Raw genomic sequence first — 23,538 nt, forward strand, 5'->3', positions numbered from 1 at the left:
GAGAGAAAGATTTAATCTGTAAAGGGTCTGGTAGGACCCAAGTTTGGACTACACTCTTAACAGATATTTCTAAACTTTGCTGTTACCTGAAGTTGGCCACACTGCAGGTTAAGGACCTTCAAGACTGTCCAAGATACAGCTGCAAGTTTAGTGATTCTCAGAGGCACCTTCAATTCTGATCAGCTGGCGGCAAATTTCAGGTATCTCCACAGACTGCCGTAGGGTACGTAACTCATTAGAACAACTCCCAGAACTGAGGAAAATGTTGTAGTTATGATTAAAGTTTTATCACAGCGAAAGGATACAGATCAGAATCAGCCAGAGAGATACATAGGAAGATTTCCAAATGCAAAGCTTCTCTTGTCCTCAGGGACACATTATCTTTCTGGCACATTAATGCATGACAGTACACACACAGTATTTGGCAATTAGGGACTCTCATCCAGGCTTTGGTGTCCAGAGTTTTTATTGGGGTTTCATTATGTAGGCATGACTAACTGAATCATTGCCCACGGACTTAATATCTAGCTCCACTTCCCTTCCCAGAGGTAGGGCTAATATGTGGCTGAAAGCCCCAACCCTCCAGTCACGTGGTTTGTCTTTCTAATATGGCCAATCCCCACTCTGCCTCATTCATTAGCATAAACTATCATGTGGAGGGGGCAGCATGAATAACAAAGATACTCCTATCACACAGGAAATTGTAAGGATTTAGAGTTCCCTGCAGGAACCATGGGACAAAAGCCATCCAGATTCTTTAATTACACAGTTGTTGAGAAAGTAAATGAGATCCATTGTGTATTGCTTTCCGTGATTCTTAGCACATGGTAAACTCTTAGTAAATGTCCATGCTGAGGTCCTGGGGATGATTGTCTTCTGTTATTCCCATGTCTCATGTATTCCTGATAAAATGACATAGAGCCTATCATTTGGAAAGATGAAATATGGTTATTGAAATTCTAGGGGAGTTTCTAAACTAGATCCTTCAAGGATAAAAGTGATTCTTGTCTGTAGGATAGAGGTTTTCTTGAACTAGAAAAAATGATATTCAGGAGTTTATGTGTGGTACTTAGGAAAGGGATTTGTGAAAGGACTTAAGTTAGTTTTTCTCTAGAGAGGTATTTGTTCATAGTTTCTAAACTTGTGTAGGTCACAAATTATCTTGCTAAAGCCTCTGTGATATCAGAAAAAGCTATCTGTTTTCATGCAGTAGGCTAATATTTATATTTGTCTATACTTAGTTTTCTATTAGGAAAAGTGTAGTCAAATTTAACACTTGTTATTCCTTTCTAAATAGAGATGGTTGTTACTAGGGACAGTAATCTTAGTATTGGTTTTGATCATAACTATTTACCATTTCATAACCATTAAGAAAAATAAAATATTAGTAGAATATGAAATCATACTTTAGTGTGGTATAAATTTTGAGTTTAACAGTTCTGATAGATGTAAAGAACTTAGGTTTAATTTCACTGATTTCTTTGTATAGTTAGATTGAGAACTTTTTTTATTAGAGTTTTATTTATTTACGTAATCTCCACACCCGGTGTAGGTGTCACATGCTCTTCCAACTGAGCCAGCCAGGCGCCCCGACAATATTTTTTTTAACTAACTAACTAACTATTTATTTATTTATTTATAAGATTTCTTTATTTGAGACCAGGGGTGGAAGGGCAGCGAGAGAGGGAGAGAGAATCTCAAGCAGACTCCCCTCTGTGCACGGAGCCTGACGCAGGGCTCGATCTCATGACCCTGAGATCAGGACCTGAGCAGAAACCAAGAGTCAGACGCTTCACCAACTGCGCCACCCAGGCACCCCTTAACTAATAATTTAAAAACTTACTGCATGAATGTTACAGATAACTAGCAGTTATGGTTGGGGAGTTATGCTGCTATCAGGAATATTCTTAGCATATGTTTCCAGATAATGCTTTATGATGCTTTATTATATAATAAACTATTAAATGGTTTTGCTCAGATTTAACTTTTTTTCTTAACTTTGATTCTGCTAGTCATGATAGATGATGTTATGCTGAAAATAACAAACCACCCTACAGTCTTGAAGACCTGAACTACCTAAAATACATGTTTTACTCAGACAGTGTGACCCGTTTGGATCAGTGAGGGCAATGAGTGGAGGGTTCTACTCTGATTAGTTACTTAACACCATATTACATCTTCATAAACTTAACATAATGCTTTTTCGGGTTCAGCACAGCAGGGGAAGAGTAGAGCTGGAGAGTCTTGCCCAGCAAATAAATTGCACTAGCTCAGAATTAGCAACCACGCCCACATCCCTTTAGTCAGAACGAATCGGAAGGCCTCTGTCCAACTGCAAAACAGGGTGGGGAGGTGAAATTCTCCTGTGTCTGGAAAAGATGCAAACTCTCTCTGTGGATGAACATTAGAAGTTTCTTCAGTGATTTTTTAGGGGTTTTGGGTTATTTTTCCTTCCTCACAGAGCAGTTAGGAAAAATGAGGTAATGTATAAATATAGCACTTGGGGAATTATATTTACATAGGTAAGAATTTTTAAACCAAACACTGAGTCTTCGGATGAGTTACTGAGCCATGATTAATATCTCAGGCAGAGGGGTAGACATAATTTCATTTCTATTCTGTGTGGAAATATAAAGCTCTAATGTGGAAGAAAGAACCGCTTATTTCCAGTGAGAGGAGTTTGTTTAGTTTCTTGGCTTTAAAAAAAAAAACTTGAAAACTTGATCTCTTTTAAGCTGAGTTCTATTTTAAGACCGTTTCTTTTTGCTGTGAATAGTACAGAGATTGAAATCAGTGCTGTGTTAGTTTTAAAAATATTGGTTACCTCTAATTATGATGTGCTACATGAATGAAATTATACTGTGTATATTGCAATCGTGACTTTTTTCCATTTAACAATTTGTCTTAGAGATCTTTCCCTGTCAGTATATATAAATCATCATTCTTTTAACTGCTGTGTTTCCATAGTACATTCAGGCCATAATTTATTTCATTGCTCTGTTAATGAAATTAGAAATGGGGAACTTCTAGGGTGTTTTCCCCATAATGAACTATGCTACAAAGAACACCCTGTACATATTTGTGCACATCTCTTTTGTACACTCACACACGTGTCAGTATTTTTCAAGGTAAATACCTTGAAGTAGAATTTCAGTGCTATGTGTTAACCACTGTGAGCTTCAGTATATTGGAAATTCTCTTGGCTGCACTGCTCGCCTTGCCCTGGGAAAATGACAGGGAGTGGGCAGTTGATATCTCCTAGATAGTTTGGATTCCTGTAGTTGTCTAAAATGAGTCTTGTATGCTTATTTTAGAGATCTGTGATCATTTTTAATTACTCTGTGCCAGTTTGTTGCAGGATTGAACATAGGCATGCATGGGGTATAATATCAACTTTATATGTATGCCTTTGTCTTGATGTTAGGAAATACTAGAACTATGACTAGATACTCTGGGCTGATCCTTTCAGGTAAGGAAACTCAGACTTAATGTCTAAAATTTTCCTTTTGATACCCAATTGAGTTTTGGTTTTTTTTTTAAGGGAAAATTTACGTATTTCAAAAGGCACAAATCTTAATTACACATATTTGACAATAGTTAACCTCATGTAACTCACATCCCTTCAAGATACGAACATTTCCATCTGACTAGAAATTTCCCTCTGAGTAGCTCCAGCCCCTAGGTAACCACTATTCTGATAATTTCACTGTAGATTATTTTTGCCTGTTCTAGAACGTCATAAAAATGAAATCATTCTTTTGTGCCTGGCTTCTTTTACTCACATAATGTCTATCAGATTTATCCATGTTGTTACGATTTTTGGAAATTGGTCCCACTCTAATTGCTGAGTAGTAGTCCATTGTATGAATGTACTTATAATTGCCCATAATCCATTGTCTTGTTGACGAACATTTGAGTTGTTTCGGTTTGAGGCTATCATGAGTAAAGTTTCTATGACCTTTTTTTATGCTTTTTTTTTTTTTTAAGATTTTTTAGTTTTTATTTATTATTTTTTTTTGAGAGAGAGTGCGCGCGCGCACAGGAGTGTGAGCCCAGCCCAAGCAGGGGGAGGGGTTAGAGGAAGAAGCAGACTCACCACTGAGCAGGGAGCTCAATGCAGCACTTGATCATGACCTGAGCTGAAGGCAGATACTTAACCGACTGAGTCACCTAGGCACCCACCTTTTTTTTTTTTAACAATTATATTTTTTTAGTGAAAAAAATTTAAAGGAAGGAAAATGCTAATTTTCTTTCATAAATCATATCAGGTTTTATTTTTATTTCTTTATCCATTTGAGAGAGCAAGAGAGAGAGAGCAAGCAAGAGCCAGGAGGGGGACGTAGAGGGAGAGGGATAAACAGGCTGAGCGTGGACCCCAGCACGGGGCTCCATCCTAGGACTTTGAGGTCCCAACCTGAGCTGAAGCCACTTACCCAGCTGAGCCACCCAGGTGCCCCTAAATCATATCAGTGTATGCCGACATCATTTTAAATGCAGCATACTAAAGTAGTAGGTGTTATTATTCTGTACTTAACCATACTTCTGTGTGTTTATTTTTTTTTAAGATTTTATTTATTTATTTGAGAGAGAATGAAAGAAGAGAGAGAGCACGAGAGGGGGGAGGGGCAGAGAAGCAGACCCCCCCCCCCCTGCTGAGCAGGGAGCCCAATGCGGGATTCCATTCCTGGACTCCAGGATCATGACCTGAGCCAGAAGGCAGTCGCCCAACCAACTGAGCCACCCAGGCGCCCATTCTGCGTGTTTAATATGCCAAATAACATAAATCTCGAACTATTAAAAATCTTCAGCTTTTTATGACACATTTTAGGAATATTAAGATACCCTTAAAATAGGCCTTTCTGGCAGTAATCTAATACAGTGAACATTCTTATCTGATACAGTAGTTACTGTTACTATTTGCAAACAAGTCTTTTTCTGGACTTATGTTTAGTTTTTCATGGATAATCCTTATGAGTGGAATTGCTGAATCAAAGGGTAGGTATATGTTGAACTTAAGAAACTGCTGAAACTTTCTTCAAAATGTTTTTTTGTTCCTACCCATAATGTATGAAAATTCTGTTTGCTCCATATCCTCACCAACATTTGATGTCAGTTTTTTTTAATTCTAGCCATTCTGTGTAGTGGTATCTCATTATGTTTTTAATTACCCCAATGACTAATGATGTTGGTGGAATTTTACATGAACTCATTGTTCATTCATCTAACTTCTGAAGTTTTTTTCCAGTCTTTTGTCTTTTATTGGATTGTTTGTCTTTTTATTATTGAGTGTTAGAGTTCTTTAGATATTCTGGGTATAAGTCCTTTGTTAGACATGTTTTGTGAATGTTTTCTCCTAGTCTGTGGCTTGTCTGTATGGTATCTTAATGACAGAAGTTTTAATTGTGATGTCATTTTACCAGTTTTTTTTTTCTTTTCTGATGATTTAAGAAGTGTCTGCCTTTTCCCAGGTAGCAAAGATAGTCTGCATGTTTTCTTCTGTAAACCTTGAAACGTTAGATTTTATGTCTGGGTTTATGATCTGTCTTGAACATTTTTTTATATGGTTTGAGGTAGGGGTTGAGCTTCACTTATTTATATGTGAATATCCAGTTGTTCCAGCAGCATTTGTTCCTCTCCCTATTGAATTGCTTTGATACCTTATCAAAAACCATTTGACCATATAAGTGTGGGCCTATTTCAGAACACCCTAATCTACAGAGATAAAATCTCTTTTATCCAGGGGCGCCTGGGTGGCACAGCGGTTAAGCTTGTGCCTTCGGCTCAGGGCGTGATCCCGGCGTTACGGGATCAAGCCCCACATCAGGCTCCTCCCTATGAGCCTGCTTCTTCCTCTCCCACTCCCCCTGCTTGTGTTCCCTCTCTCGCTGGCTGTCTCTATCCTGTCGAATGAATAAATAAAATCTTTTAAAAAAAAAATCTCTTTTATCCACATAGGATATGTTCCAAGACCCCCAATGGATGCCTGAAACCACACATAGTACCAAATCCTATTTATACTGTGTTTTTTGCTATACATACATACTTATGATAAAGCTTAATTTAGAAATTAGGCACAATAAGAGATTAACAGCAATAACTAATAAAACAGGATAATGATAATATAGTGTAATAAAAGTTATGTGAATGTGGTCTCTCTCTCAAAATATCTTATTGTACATATTCATGCTTTTTGTGATGATGCGAGATGATAAAATGCCTGCATGATGAAATGAAGTGAATGACATAAACATTGTGATATTATCACATTAGGCTATTGTTGATCTTCTGACCATATGTCAGAAAGATGATCATCTGCTTCCAGACTTTGGTTGACCACAGGTAACTGAAACTGGTGAAAGTGAAACCGCAGATAAGGGGGGACTAGTGTATTCCATTCATTGAGATGGCTATTCTTACAGCAATAACCACATTATCTTGCTGGTGGTCTTGCTATAGTTAGCCTTCAACTGATTAGTATAAATCTTAAACTTCCTTAATTTTTTTAAATTAATTAATTTTTTAATTAATTTATTTTTAAGATTTTATTTATTTATTTATCAGAGAGAGAGCACAGACGGGGGGGTGGCAGGCAGAGGGACAAGCAGGCTCCCAGCTGAGCAAGGAGCCCCATGCGGGACTTGATCCCAGGACCCTGGGATCATGACCTGAGCCGAAGGCAGAGGCTTAACCCCGGCATCCCAAATTTCTGTTCCTTTAAATTTTCTTTTGTCTAGTTCAAGTCATTTGCATTTTGGGAATTTCGGAATTACAGCTTGTCAGTTGTTTCAAGAAAGAATGCTGAGGTTATGATTAGGATTGTGTTATTGTTTCATTTTGCTTTTTAAAGATTTTATTTATTTATTGAGGAAGAGAGAGAATGTGGGAGGGAGAGGGAGAGAGAATCAAGCAGGTTCCGCCTGAGCACAGAGCCCAATGCGGGACTCGATCCCATGACCACAACCACAAGATCATGACTTGATCTGAAGCCAAGAGTCGAACACTTAACCAACTGAGCCACCCAGGTACCTGTAGGATTGTGTTTAATCTAAAGATTGATTGTGAAGAATTGACATTTTAACAATATTGAATTTTCCAATCTGTGAACATCATAGTATTTCTCCAGTTATTAAGGAATTCTTTAATCTCTTTAGCAATATCTTAAAGGTTTTATGTAGACGTTGTGTACACCTTTGGTTATGTTTATTCCTACATATTTTATGATTTTTTTTTCTTAGTTTCCATTTTTTTCTGTGAGTATAAAGAAATACAGTTGGTTTCTGATATTGAATTTATGTCTTGTGACCTTGCTAAATTGGCTTAGTAGTTTTTGTTTTGGTTTTATCCCTCAGGATTTTTACGTAATCAGGTCATTTTTGAATGGGGACAGTTTTACTTTTTCCTTTCCAACCTTTTATTTCTTTTTTGTACCTTATTGCACATTGAAAGTGGGACATCCTTGCCTTGTTTCCAATCTTAGGGGAGGGGGGGAAGGGGGAAGGTATTCAGTCTTAAACTATTAAGTATAATGTTAGGTATTGTTTTCTCTTATATACCCTTGATCTTATTGAGGAAGTCCCTATTTCTGGTTTGCAGAGTTTTAAAGAGTATTATAAATGACTGTTGAATATTGTCAACTGCTTTTATATTGCAGCTTTCAGAATTGTTGTAATTTTCCTTTTTTATTCCATTAGTGATTGCATTAATTGATTTTTCAGATGTTTTTAATTACTGAGATACACCCAACTTGATTATTATATAACTTTTGTATATTGCTAGATTCAGTTTGCTGATATTGTGTTAAAGACTTTTGTGATTGTGTTCCACGCAGTATACCAATCTGTCATTTTCTTAGATTGTCTTTGGTTTTGATATCAGAGTTAATGCTGGCCTTATAAAATGAATTAAGAAGTATTTTTTCTGGGGTGCCTGGGTGGCATAGCGGTTAAGCGTCTGCCTTCGGCTCAGGGCGTGATCCCAGCGTTATGGGATCGAGCCCCACATCAGGCTCCTCTGCTATGAGCCTGCTTCTTCCTCTCCCACTCCCCCTGCTTGTGTTCCCTCTCTCGCTGGCTGTCTCTATCTCTGTCGAATAAATAAATAAAATCTTTAAAAAAAAAAAAAGTATTTTTTCTATATTTTCTGAAAAATCTATGTAAAAATGATAGGATTTCTTGCTTAAATGTTGGATTGAATTTGGCAGTAAAACAGTCAAGACCTGGGGTTTTCTTTGAAGGAAGTTTTTGATAACAAATTTCTTTGATACTTATTACAGTTATTCACAACTGTATTTCATCTTGTGTCAAGAAATATGTTTCATTGTGTAATGTCAGATTTATTGATATAAAGTTGTACATAATATTTCCTTATGCTATTGATGTCTGTGGTATCTATAGTGAGGTCTCCTCTTTCATTCCTGATATTAGTAATTTATGTTTTATGTTGTTAATCAGTTTTATAAATCTTTCCAAAGAATCCATTTTTGGCTTTGTTAATGTTCTCTTTTATGTGTTTTGTTTCATTGATTTTTGCTCTTACTGTTATTCTTCTTTCTGCTTGCTTTAGATTTAATGTGCTTATATTTTATTCTTTAATCCATCAGTTATCTAGAAGTATATTATTTAATTTCCAAATACTTGAGGCTTTCCTAGATATTGTAACTTATTTATAACACAAATGTTCTATAAGGTTTCAGCCTTGAAATTTATTAAGACTTGTTTTATGTGGGGTGCCTGGGTGGCTCAGTTGGTTAAGCATCTGCCTTCGGCTCCGGTCATGATCTCAGGGTCCTGGGATCGAGCCCCACGTCGGGCTCCCTGCTCGGTGGGGCGCCTGCTTCTCCCTTTTCCTCTGCCTGCCATTTCCTCTGCTTGTGCTCTCTGTCAAATAAATAAATTTTAGAACTCTTTAAAAAAAAAAATAAAAAGACTTGTTTTATGATTCAGGACCATGGTCAGTCTTGGACATTCCATATACACTTGAAAAGAAGGTGTATTCGGCAGTTGTTGAGTATAATATTCTGTAAATGTCAGTTAGGACAAGGTGGTTGGTAGTGTCAGTCAGGTCTTCTGTATGCTTATTTATTAATTTTTATGACTAGCTGTTTTATCAATTACTGAGAAAAGGATATGAAAATATCCAAATGTGATTGTGGATTTCTTTCTTCTAGTTCTATCAGTTTATATTTCAGTTACCTATAAGCCTATTATTAGCCACATACATAGGTGTTTATAATTGCTGTGACTTCCTGATGTATTGACCCTTTTATCATTATGAATTGTCAATGTCCTTTATTAATTCTGGTAATATTCTTTGTCTCAGGTCTATTTTATCAGATGTTAATATAGCCACTCCTACGTATTATAACATATCCGTTATACTTTTTTTTCCTTTATTCTGTGGTTGCCCTAGAATTTGCAGTATGTGTTTACAATTAATCCAAGTTTTCTTTGTTTGAGAAAATTTTTCTTTCTCCTTCACTTTTGAAAGATAATTTTGCAGGTACAGAATTCTAGGTTGGTGGGGTTTTTCCTTCAGCATTTTAATTATTCCACTCTAGGGTGCCTGGGTGGCTCAGTCGTTAAGCGTCTGCCTTCAGCTCAGGTCATGATCTCAGAGTCCTGGGATTGAGCCCTGCATCTGGCTCCCTGCTCAGTGGGAGGCCTGCTTCTCTCTCTGCCTGCTGCTCCCCTGCTTGTGTTCCCTCTGTCTCTGTCTCTCTCTCTGTCAAATAAATAAATAAAAAATCTTAAAACAAAAAAATTCCTCTCTACTCTCCTCTAGCTTGTATGGCTTCTGAGAAATCCAGATATAATTCTTATCTTTATTCCTGTGTAGGTAAGGTGTTTTTCTCCTCTGGCTTCTTTTTCTTTATCTTTCATTTTCTGTAATCTGAAAATAATATGCCTAGGAATAGTCTTTTGGGGATTTATCTTACTTGATGTTCTCTGAGCTTTCTGGATCTGTAGTTTGGTGTCTGACATTATTTTAGGGAAGTTCTCAGTAATTATTGTTTCAAAGAGTTCTTCTGTCTTTCTTTCTTTTCTTTTCTTTTCTTTTCTTTTCTTTTCTTTTCTTTTCTTTTCTTTTCTTTCAAGATTTTATTCATTTACTTGTCAGAGAGAGAGAGGACCCAGGACCCTGAGCTGAAGGCAGACAAAACCAGCTGAGCCACCCATACATCCCTCCTTTTTCTTTTGTCTTTTTGTCTTCTCTGGTATTCCTGTTGAACATACATTATATCTTTTGTAGTTGTCTCACATTTTGTGGATGTTTTGTTCTGTGTTTCTTTCAGTCTTTTTTCTGTTTGCTTTTCAGATTGTTGAGATATCCTCAAACTCAAGGATTCTTTGCTCAGCTATGTCCAGTCTACTAATAAGCCCATCAAAGGCATTCTTCATTCTGTTACAATGTTTTGATCTCTAGCATTTCTTTTTGGTTCTTAAGATTTCTATCTCTGCTTCCATTGCCCTTTTGTTCTTGCATGCTGTCTACTATATCCATCAGAGGCTCTAATGTATTAGTTACAGTTGTTTTAAATTTCAGATCTGATAAATCCAACATTTCTGACATAACCTGAGTCTGATTTTGATGCTTAGTCTGTCTCTTCAAACTGAATTTTTTGCCTTTTAGTTAGTCTTACAATTTTTTTGTGATAGCCAGGCATATGATATACCAGGTAAAAGGAATTCCATAAGCCTTTAGTGATGTGGTAGTAAGGTGTGGGGGAGGGAAGCATTCTATAGTCCTATGATTAGATCTCAGTCTTCTAGTTGGCCTGTATCTCTGGACTCTGAACTTCCCATGTGCTTTTTATTGCCACCCCCCCCACCTGTCTTTATGTGGGACAAGATGGCTAGAGTGGGCTGGAAGTGGATATTTCTCTTTTCCAGGTCAGTTAGACTCTGATAAAAGCCTAGCAGGTTAGGCTCTGAATATAGTTTCTTCGGAGGGCAGACTTTTTAAGAACAGAATGCCTTTGCATATTTCGGAATGGTTCCTTTTTTTCCTACCTGCTGGAAACAGGAGAGGATTTTTCTCTGATGTTCACTGTGAGAACCTAGTAGAATTCCAGGAAATAAAACTCACTAAAATGTTAGGGCCCCCAATGACTGGGTCCCCCTCTCGTTCCCAGTGACTGGACTTTTAATCTCTCAAACATTCACACTGAGCCTCCAGCAGCTTGTCAGGTAAATTTGTCAGGTAGGTTTCCCTATCTCAGCACTGGTTCCTGTAGAGGTTTGCATTTTTGGGTTGCTGCTCTCACAAGTTGTGTTTCTCTGTATTCATTTATGGGTCTCTGTAATTTCAGGGATAGCAGTTTGTCCTGTGACCTTACTTTTGTAAATCTAAGAAGAGTTGTTGGTTTTTCAGTTTGTTTAGCTTTTTACTTGTTAGGACAGTGTGGCAACCTCCAAACTTCTTACATGCTCACTGGAAACTGGAAGTCTGCACTCATTTTTTTAGGGATATTTTCCTGAATATAGAATGCTGGGTTGATACTTTTTTTTTTTTTTTTTCCTTTTCAGCATTTTAAAGATCTTGTTCCATTGTCTTCTGATCTCTGTTGTTTCTGATGATGTCCACTTTTATTAGCATATCTGTGTTGCTCTGTATCAGGTGTGCTGGTTTTCTCTAGCTGCCTTCAAGACTTTCACTTTATTGTTGGATTTTAGCAGTGTGACTGTGATATGCCTAGTGGTATGTTCTTTGTTTTTATCCTTATGGGATCCCTTGAGTTTCTTAGATCATAAGTTGATGTCTTTAACCAGATTTGGGAAGTTTCGGTTATTACTTTTCAAATATACTTTTGTCTCATATTTTCCACTCCTGGGATTCCAGTTACACAGTAGTATAATTGAGGGACTAATTAGTACTACATAGTAGTAGTGCCTAAATAAACTTAAAAATATACGTAAAATTACTATGAATACATGTGTGTAATACAAATGTATTTATGTAGACAGTACACTCTGAACATTCTAATAAGAAGCATATGATTCAAGAGAGTTTGGAGATGACTGCTTTTGCGAAAGCTCTAAAACCTCAGGGATCTGTGTGTGCTTTCACCAAACCAGCATACCTTTAATATGGCAATTAACAACTGGTCCTGTAATCGTACACATTTGTCTTTTCTGTTAAGTGATGGACTCTTAGAGAACAAGGGTCTGGCTTTACTTTTCTTTATAATTATGTAAAGACAGTGGCTCTCAGGTTGATTTTTAGAGATCCAAAAATGCTGTCTATGAGAGGCAAAGTAAAACTGAAAGTCACTAAAAATAGGAATAGAAACAGTAGAGAAAAAAATACCAGCCAAAAGTATGATACAGTAGGGGCGCCTGGGTGGCACAGCGGTTAAGCGTCTGCCTTCAGCTCAGGGCGTGATCCCGGTGATCCGGGATCGAGCCCCACATCAGGCTCTTCCGCTATGAGCCTGCTTCTTCCTCGCCCACTCCCCCTGCTTGTGTTCCCTCTCTCGCTAGCTGTCTCTATCTCTGTTGAATAAATAAATAAAATCTTTAAAAAAAAAAAAAGTATGATACAGTAGAAAGCTGGAATAGCAGCTTTCATATCTGATAAATAGAAATTATGGTAGAAAACTAAGGGACACAAAAAGACAACCAAATTTAAAAAATGGGCAAGGGATCTGAATAGACATTTCTCCAGACATTCTGGTTCATTATGTTTGTGCAACCTTGTAATACTACAAACTACCAAGTTGGACACTGTTTTTTTTTAAGTAAGAAGCCATTGTATTTGTTTTTGTTTTTAAAATAAGCCCTACACCCAACATGGGGCTTGAACTCATGATCCTGAGATCAAGAATCACATGCTCTGGTGACTGAGCCAGCCAGGCGCTCCTAAGGTGAACACTTTTAAAAAGATGAATTTTATATGTGAAGTACATCTCAGTTTTTAAAAAGCGATCTGTATATTTGATGTTAAAGGAAACTTCAGTTAATTCTCAAGGGAGGCTCAGAGCCATACAGATTGTTCTCCCACTGTGTTTAATAAAATTAGAAACAACAAAAGGGTAGGCTAAATAAATTTTATGTTTGGAAACTAACATTGCTAACATTGAGTAAAAGAATATCACTGAAATCACTAAGGAAATTTAGAAGTAGAACTGAATGATAACATTATGTGTTGAAATTTAGCTAAAGGAGTATTTAGTAGGAAATATATACTTTTAAAATATTTGCCAAAAAAAAAGAGAAAGGTTAAAAATACGCTATGTGGTGGAAACAAATGACAATGAAACCACAATAGTCCAAAATCTTTGGGATGTAGCAAAAGTGGTTCTAAGAGGGAAGTTTATAGCAATACAGGCCTACCTCAAAAAGCAAGAAAAATTTCAAACAAACTAACCTTATACCTAAAGGAGCTAGAAAAAGAAGAACAAAACCCAAACCCAGCAAAAGGAAGGAAATAATAAAGAGCAGAGCAGAAATAAATGATATAGAAACTAAAGAAAAAAAATAGAACAGATCAATGAATCCAGGATGTGGTTCTTTGAAAAGATCAACAAAATTGATAAATCTGTAGCAAGACTCATTTAAAAAAAGATAGAGAGGGAAGACCCAAATAAACAAAATCATTAGTGAAAGAAATAACAACCAATGCCACAGAAATACAAAGAGTTGTTATAGAATATTATGAAAACCTGTATGCCAAAAAATTGGACAACTTAGAGGGAATGGATACATTCCTAGAAAGGTACAACCTACCAAAACTAAAACAGGAAGAAGAAAATTTGAACAGACCGATTACTAGCAATGAAATTGAATCAGTAATTTAAAAATTCCCAATAAATCAAAGTCCAGGACCAGACGGCTTCACAGGTGAATTCTATCACACATTTAGGGAAGATTTAATGCCTATTCTCAAACTATTCCAAAAAATACAAGAGAAAGGAAAACTTTCAAATTCATTCTATGAGGCCAGTATATCAAAACCAGATAAAGACACCACAAAAAAAGAGAACTACAGGCTAATATCTCTGACGAATATAGATGCAGAAATCCACAACAAAATATCAGCAAACCAAATCCAACGATACATTTTAAAAAAATCGTACACCACGATCAAGTGGGATTTATTCCCAGGATGCAAGGAGGGTTTGATATTCACAAAACGATCTATATGATACATCACATCAGTAAGAGAAAGGATAAAAACCATATAATCATTTCTGTAGATGCAGAAAAATCATTTGACAAAGTACAGTATCCATTCATGATAAAAACCCTCTGCATGGTGCGCCTGGGTGGCTCAGTCATTAAGCGTCTGCCTTAGGCTCAGGGCGTGATCTCGGCGTTCTGGGATCAAGCCCCGCATCAGGCTCCTACGCTGGGAGCCTGCTTCTTCCTCTCCCACTCCCCCTGCTTGTGTTTTCTCTCTCTCTGGCTGTCTCTCTCTCTGTCAAATGAGTAAAATCTTAAAAAACAAAAACAAAAACAAAACCCTCTGCAAAGTAGGCCTGGAGGGAACATATATCTCAGCACAATAAAGGCCTTAAAAGAAAAACATATAGCCAACGTCATACTTAATGGTGAAAACTGAGAGCTTTTCCCCTAAGGTCAGGAACAAGACAAGGATGTCCTCTCTCACCGCTTTTATTCAACATAGGACTGGAAGTCCTAGCCACAGCAATTAGATAACATAAATAAAAGGCATCCAAATTGGTAAGGAAGAAGTAAAACCCTCACTGTTTGCAGGTGACATGTTACTATATATAGAAAACCCTAAAGACACCACCAGAAAGCTATTAGAAGTGATAAAACAAATTCAGTAAAGTCACAGTTTATAGAATCAATGAACAGAAATCTGTTGCATTCCTATACACTAATAATGAAACAGCAGAAAGTGAATTAAGAAAGCTGTCCCATTTATAATTGCACCAAAAACAATAAAATATCTAGGAATAAACTTAACCAAAGAGGTAAAAGACCTGTACTCTGAAAACTGTAAAACACTGATGAAAGAAATTGAAGACAATGGAAGGAAATGGAAAGACATTCCATGGAATGTTCATGGGTTGGAAGTACAAGTATTACTAAAATGCCTCTACTATCCAAAGCAATCCATAGTCTTAATGCAATCCCTATCAAAATACCAACAGTATTTTTCACAGAACTAGAACAATCCTAAAATCTGTATGGAACTACAAAAGACCTTGAATAGCCAAAGCAGTCTTGAAAAAAGAAAATGAAAGTATCAGAATTCCAGATTGCAAGTTATATTAGAAAGTGGTAGGGCACCTAGGTGGCTCAGTCCGTTAAGCATTTGCCTTCAGCTGAGGTCATGATCCCAGGATCCTGGGTTCAAGTGCCGCATCAGGCTCCCTGTTCAGTGGGGAGTCTGCCTCTCCCTCTGCCCCTCCCTCCTCCCCGCTTATATGCTCTTTCTCTCTCTCTCTAATAAATAAATAAAATCTTTAAAAAAAGTGGTAATTTTTTTTTAAAGATTTATTTATTTATTAGAGAGAGAGTATGTGTGCGTGCATGAGCAGAGGGAGAGAAATCCTCAAGCAGACTCCCCGCTGAGCATGGAACCCAATGCAGGGCTCTATCCCCAGACCCTGAGTCGGAAGCTCAACTGACGGAGCCACCCAGGTGCCCCAAAGTGGTAGTAATTAAAACAGTATGGTACTAGCATAAAAATAGACATACAGATCAATGGTGGAACAGAGCAGAAAACCAGAAATAAACCTACAAGTGTACGGTCAATTAATCTTCAACAAAGAAGGAATGAATATACGGTGGGGAAAAAACAGTCTCTTCAACAAATGGTGTTGGAAAAACTGGACAGGCACATGCAAAAGAATGAAAGTAGACCATTTTCTTTCATCATGCACAAAAATAAATTGAAAATGAATTAAACACCTAAATGTGAGGCCTGAAACCATAAAAATTCTTGAAGAGAGCATAGGCAGTAATCTCTCTGACATCAGCCATAGCAGTGTTCTTCTATATGTTTCCTGAGGCAAGAGAAATAAAAGCAAAAGTAAACTATTGGGATTTCATTAAAACAAAACTTACGCACAGCAAATGAAACAGTCAACAACAGTAAAAGACAATCTACTGAATGGGAGAAGCTATTTGCAAATGACATATCTGATAAAGGGTTAGTATCCAAAAATATATAAAGAACTCCTACAACTCAACACCCAAACAACAAGTAATCCAATTTAAAAATGAACAGACGTTTCTCCAAAGAAGACATATAGGTGGCTGACAGACATGAAAAGATGCTCAACATCATTCATCAGGGAATTACAAATCAAAATTACAGTGAAATACCACCTCACACCTGTCAGAATGGCTAAAACCAACCAAGTGTTGATGAGGATGTGAAGAAAAGCAACCCTCACGGACTGCTGGTAGGAATGCAAACTGGTGTAGCCATTATGGAAAACGGTATGGAGGCTCCTCAAAAACTTAAAAATAGAACTACCCGGTGATCCAGTAAACATACCTACCAGGTATTTACCCCGGAAATACAAAAACACTAATTCAAAGTATACATGCACCCCTGTGTTTATTGCAGCATTATTTACAATAGCCAAAGTATGGAAGCAGCCCAGGTGTCCATTGATAGATGAATGGGTAAAGAAGATCTGGTATGTATTATACAATGGAATATTATTCAGCCATTAAAAAAAAAAAAAGAAATCTTGCTATTTGCAACAGTGTGGATAAAGCCAGAAAGTATAATGCTAAGCGAAATAAGTCAAAGACAAATACCATATGATCATAGTCATATGTGGAATTTAAGAAACAAAGCAAACGAGCAGAGAAAAGAGAGACAAGCTACACTTACTACGATGAAAAAAAATTTAAAAATAGCTATACATACATACGTTTCCCGGTTTTGTCTGCTGAAGGGGCCTAGAAACAATGGAACTCCTGTAGCAGTGAGCACATCTAGTGCGCAGATACTGGTTTCTATTTTTTTTTTTTTTTTAGATTTTATTTATTTATTCGACAGAGACAGAGACAGCCAGCGAGAGAGGGAACACAAGCAGGGGGAGTGGGAGAGGAAGAAGCAGGCTCATAGCAGAGGAGCCTGATGTGGGGCTCGATCCCATAACGCCAGGATCACGCCCTGAGCCGAAGGCAGACGCTTAACCGCTGTGCCACCCAGGCGCCCCAGATACTGGTTTCTAAATACCAATGTCCAATAAAAGGAATCAGAGCTCCATGATGACATGATTGATTCCAGGGCCGGGACAGAGAAAATACAAATTAAGTTTGGAACATCTTGTGTTGTTCCCTCCCCCCCAAGAAGAGGAGGGGGCATGTTGAAAGGGCACAGGGGCCAACCTGAAAAACCTCCCAGTGGCCACAGTTGAAACAGTTTGAACAATAAAATAATGATTGGATTAAACTGAAACCCATAGAATAAAATAAATATTCATGAGTCCACACTGATAGAAGTATTTGGATGAATGAATAAATGGGAGAGAAGAGATGTTTTCAGTAGTTTTCCCATACTGAAAAATTCCAATTAATAAGACAGGAATGCAGGAAATAAAAAGTTACCATTAGGCAAATAACACAGCAGGAACTGTAGACAAGATCCATTGGTAGATGCTAAAAGTAGTGGATGAAAGTTTGAGATATGGGAGGATATTTGCATAGTCTCAAAGTATCTCCCCAAATATATTTAATTATTAAAGGTACAATAGCAACTTTATAGTGAAGGAATCTGGCAGACACCATCCTAACAAAGTAAACAAAGTTAATGCCACCAGTACTACGGCATATCAAATCAGCATCGTGTACCCCTTGTTACAACGTACTGAGAAGGACAGAGCATCACTTCCGGCAACACCATTTCTGTAGTATCCTTGCCAAACATGCATAACTTAATCTGATCATGAACATGTCAAACAACCAGATTGTGGGACCTCTACAACATAACTAATGAGTAGTCTTCAAAAGGGTATGGTCACAAAAATCGAGAAAAGACTGAGGAACTGTTAGAATTTGGAGGAGACTAAGGAGCCATGATGTCTGATACAATGTGGGATCTTGTATCCTGAAAGAGAAAAGGGGACCATAGTGAGAAAACTGATTACTTCTGATTAAGGGCTGCAGTTAATAATATTGTGCCAATATTAATTTCCTTGTATTAACATGAGGAAAAATTTGTTTAGGGTATAAAAGAACTCTGCTATTTTTGCACCTTTTCTATGCGTAAAATTATTGCAAAGAAAAAATGAAAATAAATAGGGTAAACATTGAGCTCAGTAGGTTAGAAGAACAATTGAGCAACACTTAAAGGAAAAAAAAGAAATTAAAAGGTCAGAAAATAAAAGTAAAATGTTGAGCTATACTGACTCTTTGGAATTGTTAAGCCAATTTCCTTGCAAGACTGAATAAGAAGAATGCAAATACGTAAAATTCAAAATGAAAATTGAGACACACTGCATTCCTTTTGATGATGTCATGTCTTAAGAAGGTAGGTCCTCAACATTGCTGTGATTGAAAAGCAGATACTTTGTGGAATAGGCAATGAAGGTGGTAGTGTCCGGTTTGATTCTAAGTGTTAAAAAATTGTTCAGTGACCAACAGTACTAACTTGTTTGAGCCTTATTTGATAAACAGAATAATAAAGTGTTTCTTTTAGTCTAAGGGTACCCTGAAAAAAAAAAGTATGGAGACACTAAAGAAAGTTTGGCAAACTCTGAAATATAAGAATTATGAACAACTAAATGCTAAAAAAAATTCAAAAACTTAGATGAAATGGATAAATTCATAGAAAAATGATAGCTTGAATACAGTATAAAAAACATTGGAATGGTAATCAAAGATCTTCCTTCCCACAAATCAGGTGACTGTAAAGGTAAGGTCTAACAAATTTCAAAGGAAAATTAATTCCTCTTTTACACAGGTTACTACAAAAAATGGAAAAAGTGAAAACGGCCTTAACTCTTTATGAGCCTAATATAGTCTTGTTTTCAATCCCTGATAAATTCAAGAGATTTGAAAGCCATCTCTTTTATTAATGTAGCTGAAAGGATCCTTTATAAAATATTAGCAGTCTGAATCCAGGAATATACTAAAAGAATAATGCATTATAACCAAATGGAGTTTAGTTTAGGAATCTAAGTAGTTCATCTTTAAAACAATTATTAATGTAATTCACCATTTTAATAGAGAAGAAAACTTTTTCTGAGTTGATCCTGGAAAGCATTTTATAAATTTCAGCAGTTGTTTATGATACAAATTCTTAGCAAGCTACTGAATATTTGGGTGTTGGATTTTTAGAAACTTTTTGTTATGGACATTTTCAAACATATTAAAAATAGAGTGAAAGAATGGTATAATAAATCTGACATGTAGTCATTGCTCAGCTTCAGCAATTACCAGTATATTTATGCACACACATATACACACACACATTTTTTTTTCTTGCCCTGCCAGATTATTTTTTTAAGAGAGAGAAAGAACAGGGACGCCTGGGTGGCTCAGTCAGTTAAGCGTCTGCCTTTGGCTGAGGTCATGATCCCAGGATCCTGGGAGAGAGAGAACAAGAGCGTGGGGGTGGGGAGAGGGCAGACAGAGAATATGAGCAGGCTCCATGTCCTGTGCAGATCCTGACACAAGGGACTCAATCTCATGACCCTGAGATTATAAACAGAGCCAAAATCAAGAGTCTCATGCTAAACCGAGTGAGCCACCTAGACGCCCCACCTGCCAGATTATTTTAAAGCAAATTCCAGACAGCATGCCTTTTTACTCAGAATACAGCTTTTTTTCTCTGCAACCATTAACATCCCAAAAAAATTAACGCAAATTCCTTAACGTTATCTAATACCTAGCCTGAGTGGAATTGTCCTGATTGATTCACATGTGGATTCAAAAGTCCACACATTGCATTTGGCTGTTATTCCTCGTTTTTTCTTTTAATCTATGAAAGCTCCTCTCCCTCTTATTTTATTTTTCTTTTCTTTTTTTCATTTGTGTTACTAAGAAACCAGGTCATTTGTCCTGTGGAATTTTCCGCAGTCTGGATTTGTTTATTGTGTCCCCATGGTGTTGCTTAACATGTTTCTTCTTTCCCTGTGTGTCCTCTAAACAGGTAGTTAAGCATTATGATTAAATTGTTATGTGGGATTGGGGGGTGAATAATAACTTCATAAACATTGACGTACTTAATTCTTCACGTGAGGAAGCACATGATGCTTGTCTGGTTTTTTTTGTTTGTTAAGATGATCAGTGGGCTTAGGTACCTGGCAGATGCAACCATTAAAAAGGTCTTCATTAGGCTTTTTATCTAATGTTTTAGCGGTCACTGATTCTTGTTGTCTAGATCATTATTTTATTAGGAGGTAGCAAAATATTCTAACTTACCATTTCTTTCTTTATTAGCTTGTCTTTTATAAGAGAAACACAGTCCTTCCTCAGTCCTTTGATTAGCTTCAGGTACAATTTATATAGGAAAGGCAAGATATAGACTGGTTTTTTTTTCTAGGACGCTTTCTTAGTAAACCTACTGTGAATATAATACTAATGGAGAGCCTTTAGTTGTTTTTTTGTTTTTTTTTTTTTTTTATATCTAAAGCAAAGCGAGGCTGCCTACTCTTACTGCTGCTGTTTAATATATCACTGGTGGTCCTTGTCAGCAGTATAAAGGAAGAAAAAAGGTGTAAATACTGTAAAGAGATAAAATTGTCATTATATGCAGACTATAGATTCATTTACCCTGGGAGATAAACACAAGGGAATTGAGCAAGCTGTTAGAACTGCCTTGAGTTCATCAAGGGCACTAAAATATCAGTGCTATTTCTTTTCATCATCCTTAAGTAACAAGAAAATGAGATTTTTAAAAAATATGTATCCAGGGGCGCCTGGGTGGCGCAGCGGTTAAGCGTCTGCCGTCGGCTCAGGGCGTGATCCTGGCGTTCTGGGATCGAGCCCCACGTCAGGCTCCTCCGCTATGAGCCTGCTTCTTCCTCTCCCACTCCCCCTGCTTGTGTTCCCTCTCTCGCTGGCTGTCTCTGTCTCTGTTGAATAAATAAATAAAATCTTTTAAAAAAAAAATATGTATCCTTTAAAATAAAACCTAAAGTGTATCTAGATATTAATCTAATCAAAAATATAAAGGATTCATATGAAGAAAACTTTATAACTTCAGTAGAAAACTTAAGAAATAATCATGGATGTGATAATTTTCTCTGATAATGATGTTCTTACCCCTGAAGTTTATCAATAAATTCTAACTAGCCTCTGTCAAAATTTTAGCTGGATATTTTTGAGAGACTCTATACATTTATCCTAAGTCATGTGTGAGAGAATAAAGAAGAGTTTGTGAATAGCTAAGTCAACATTTTTAAAAGAGAGAATAAAAGGGAACTTACCCCACGAGATATGAAGATATACTACAAAGCCATAGTAATATAGTGTGGTATGGTATAGGAACAAATAGACTACTCACACATATTAGAGAGCTTAGCTATAGACCCAAGGAGATGTGGGAACTTAATGTATTATAAAGATGACACCACAACCAATAGATAAAGTTAGATTGTTTAGTACATGGTGTTGGAAAAAAAGAGCTCAATATATATTGAAAAATAAAACTTCATTCTACATCATATGCAAAGGTATACTGTATTCCACCTAAATGTGGAAGATAAAACCAAAAGGTTAATAGAAGAAAATAAAGAATGTTGTGACCTGGGTTTGGGGAAAGAACTACTTTTTTTTTTTTTTTAAGATTTAATTTATTTATTTGACAGAGGGAGCACAAGCAGGGGGAGCAGCAGAGGGAGAGGGAGAAGCAGGCTCCCTGCTAATCAGGGAGTCCAACGCAGGGGCTCAATCCTAGGACCCTGGGATCATGACCTAAGCCAAAGGCATACGCGAAACAACTGAGCCACCCAGGTGCCCCAGGAAAGAACTTTTTAAAACCTCAAAATACAAACCAAGTGCATGTGTATGTGTGAATTTAATTGCATCAAAATAGGTAGTTCTATTTAACAAAGGACCCATAGGCAAAATTAATACACAGGTAACAAATGGGAGACAATATTCTCAGTGTTTAATATTGCTAAGTGATTATATCCTCTAGATTAGATTGCGCAAATAAAGAAAGCAATCCCAGCAGGAAGATGGGCAAAGACAATTTATAGAAAAGGAAACCCCAAAAGCAATAAGTATGTGAAGAGTTGAGCAAACATATTAACAATCAGGGACATGCAAATTAAAACAATAAGATACCGTTTCAAATATGTTGGCCTTGCACATATTGGAAAACTATATAAAACCAAATGCAATGAAGATGCAGGGCTATAAAAACCCTCATACACTGGTGGGGGATGTGTAGCCACTCTGGACAGTAGCATAGCATTTAAATTAAGAACTTGACAGATATATGACCCAGCAATTCCGCTCCTGAGTTTATATGCCAAAGAAAGTCTTAGACACATCTGTAAGAGAACATTTATACTGTTTTTATTACAGCATTATATATTGTAGAAAGGCGTTGGAGGTGATCCAGGTGTCCAGTACAGGGGGAGTAGAGAGAGAAAATATTCTGGAAAAATGCCATGGCATATTATGTAGCGATTAGAAGCAGCAAATCAGATGTTCACGTACAAAATGAATGGATTGTGTTATGGAAGTGAAAAAGTAATGAGATTTATGACACAGTAAGAGTTACATGCATTTAAAATACATGTACTCAAAAACATTTTGCAAGAACATATATAAATGAAAGGGCACACAGTAAGCACAGAAGAATGTTTGCCTATCAGGTTACAGTAACTAAGATAAGGGGAAATTTAAAGATTTTTGTAACTCCCTATCTCATTTCATGGAAGTATAGGGATTCTCTTGTTTAAGATATGATCTGTAAATGTATCTAACTGGCAGTATGATGAAAGCAAATGAAACAACCAAAATGAAATGAAAATGTCATTTCCCTGAATCTAGAATGAGATATACACATGAGATATACACATCCAGTAGTTTGAGAAGCAGGTTCTTAAGCTGGCTTCATTGCTCAAAGATCTGACGGCTCTTTGGAAATAAGATTTCCTTTCTCTAACACCAAGGCAGTTCACTATTCTGGCTCTTCTAGGATGGATTCAGACTGAAATATTATGTTGTGAAATACACAGTTATTTTATGACACTCTGATTTTTTTTTTTCTTTAACTTTACAGAGACTGTGCAGTTGATCCAACTTGTGTTTTATGCATGGAGTGCTTTTTGGGAAGTATTCACAGAGACCATCGATATAGGGTTAGTAATGTCCAGATAATAACCATACCCACTATTAAATTTTATGTTAGATACCTTTTCTGCCTTTTTTAAATTCCAAGATTTAACATTATAATGGAGGAGAGTGGTTTAAGAAATGTGTTATTTAAACACTGTTAAGCATATGATAGCAGTATAGAAATGAATTGTGAATCCAAACTTCTTGAACACATGGTTTGGGAAAGACAGGACAGATACCAATTCCTGCATATTGGTTTTTAGCTAGTTTGTTTTGCTATTTCCGTATGTTTATTATTTTCATAATTCTA

General features: G+C 36.8%; 1 protein-coding gene across 6 annotated transcripts in view; it reads left to right on the forward strand.

The window, feature by feature from the left end:
• The window catches only part of UBR2 (ubiquitin protein ligase E3 component n-recognin 2), a 115,494-nt gene that overhangs the window by 15,703 nt on the left and 76,253 nt on the right, over positions 1 to 23,538 (forward strand). For all 6 annotated transcript variants that reach the window (XM_040643488.1, XM_008691907.2, XM_008691904.2 and 3 more), the window contains exon 3: positions 23,173 to 23,251. In XM_040643488.1, coding sequence (XP_040499422.1) covers positions 23,173 to 23,251 — 79 coding nt within the window. The remainder of the gene's footprint in view (positions 1 to 23,172; positions 23,252 to 23,538) is intronic.

Source organism: Ursus maritimus, unplaced genomic scaffold, assembly GCF_017311325.1.
Source record: "Ursus maritimus isolate PB19 unplaced genomic scaffold, ASM1731132v1 scaffold_29, whole genome shotgun sequence".
NCBI classification, from domain to species: Eukaryota; Metazoa; Chordata; class Mammalia; order Carnivora; family Ursidae; genus Ursus; species Ursus maritimus.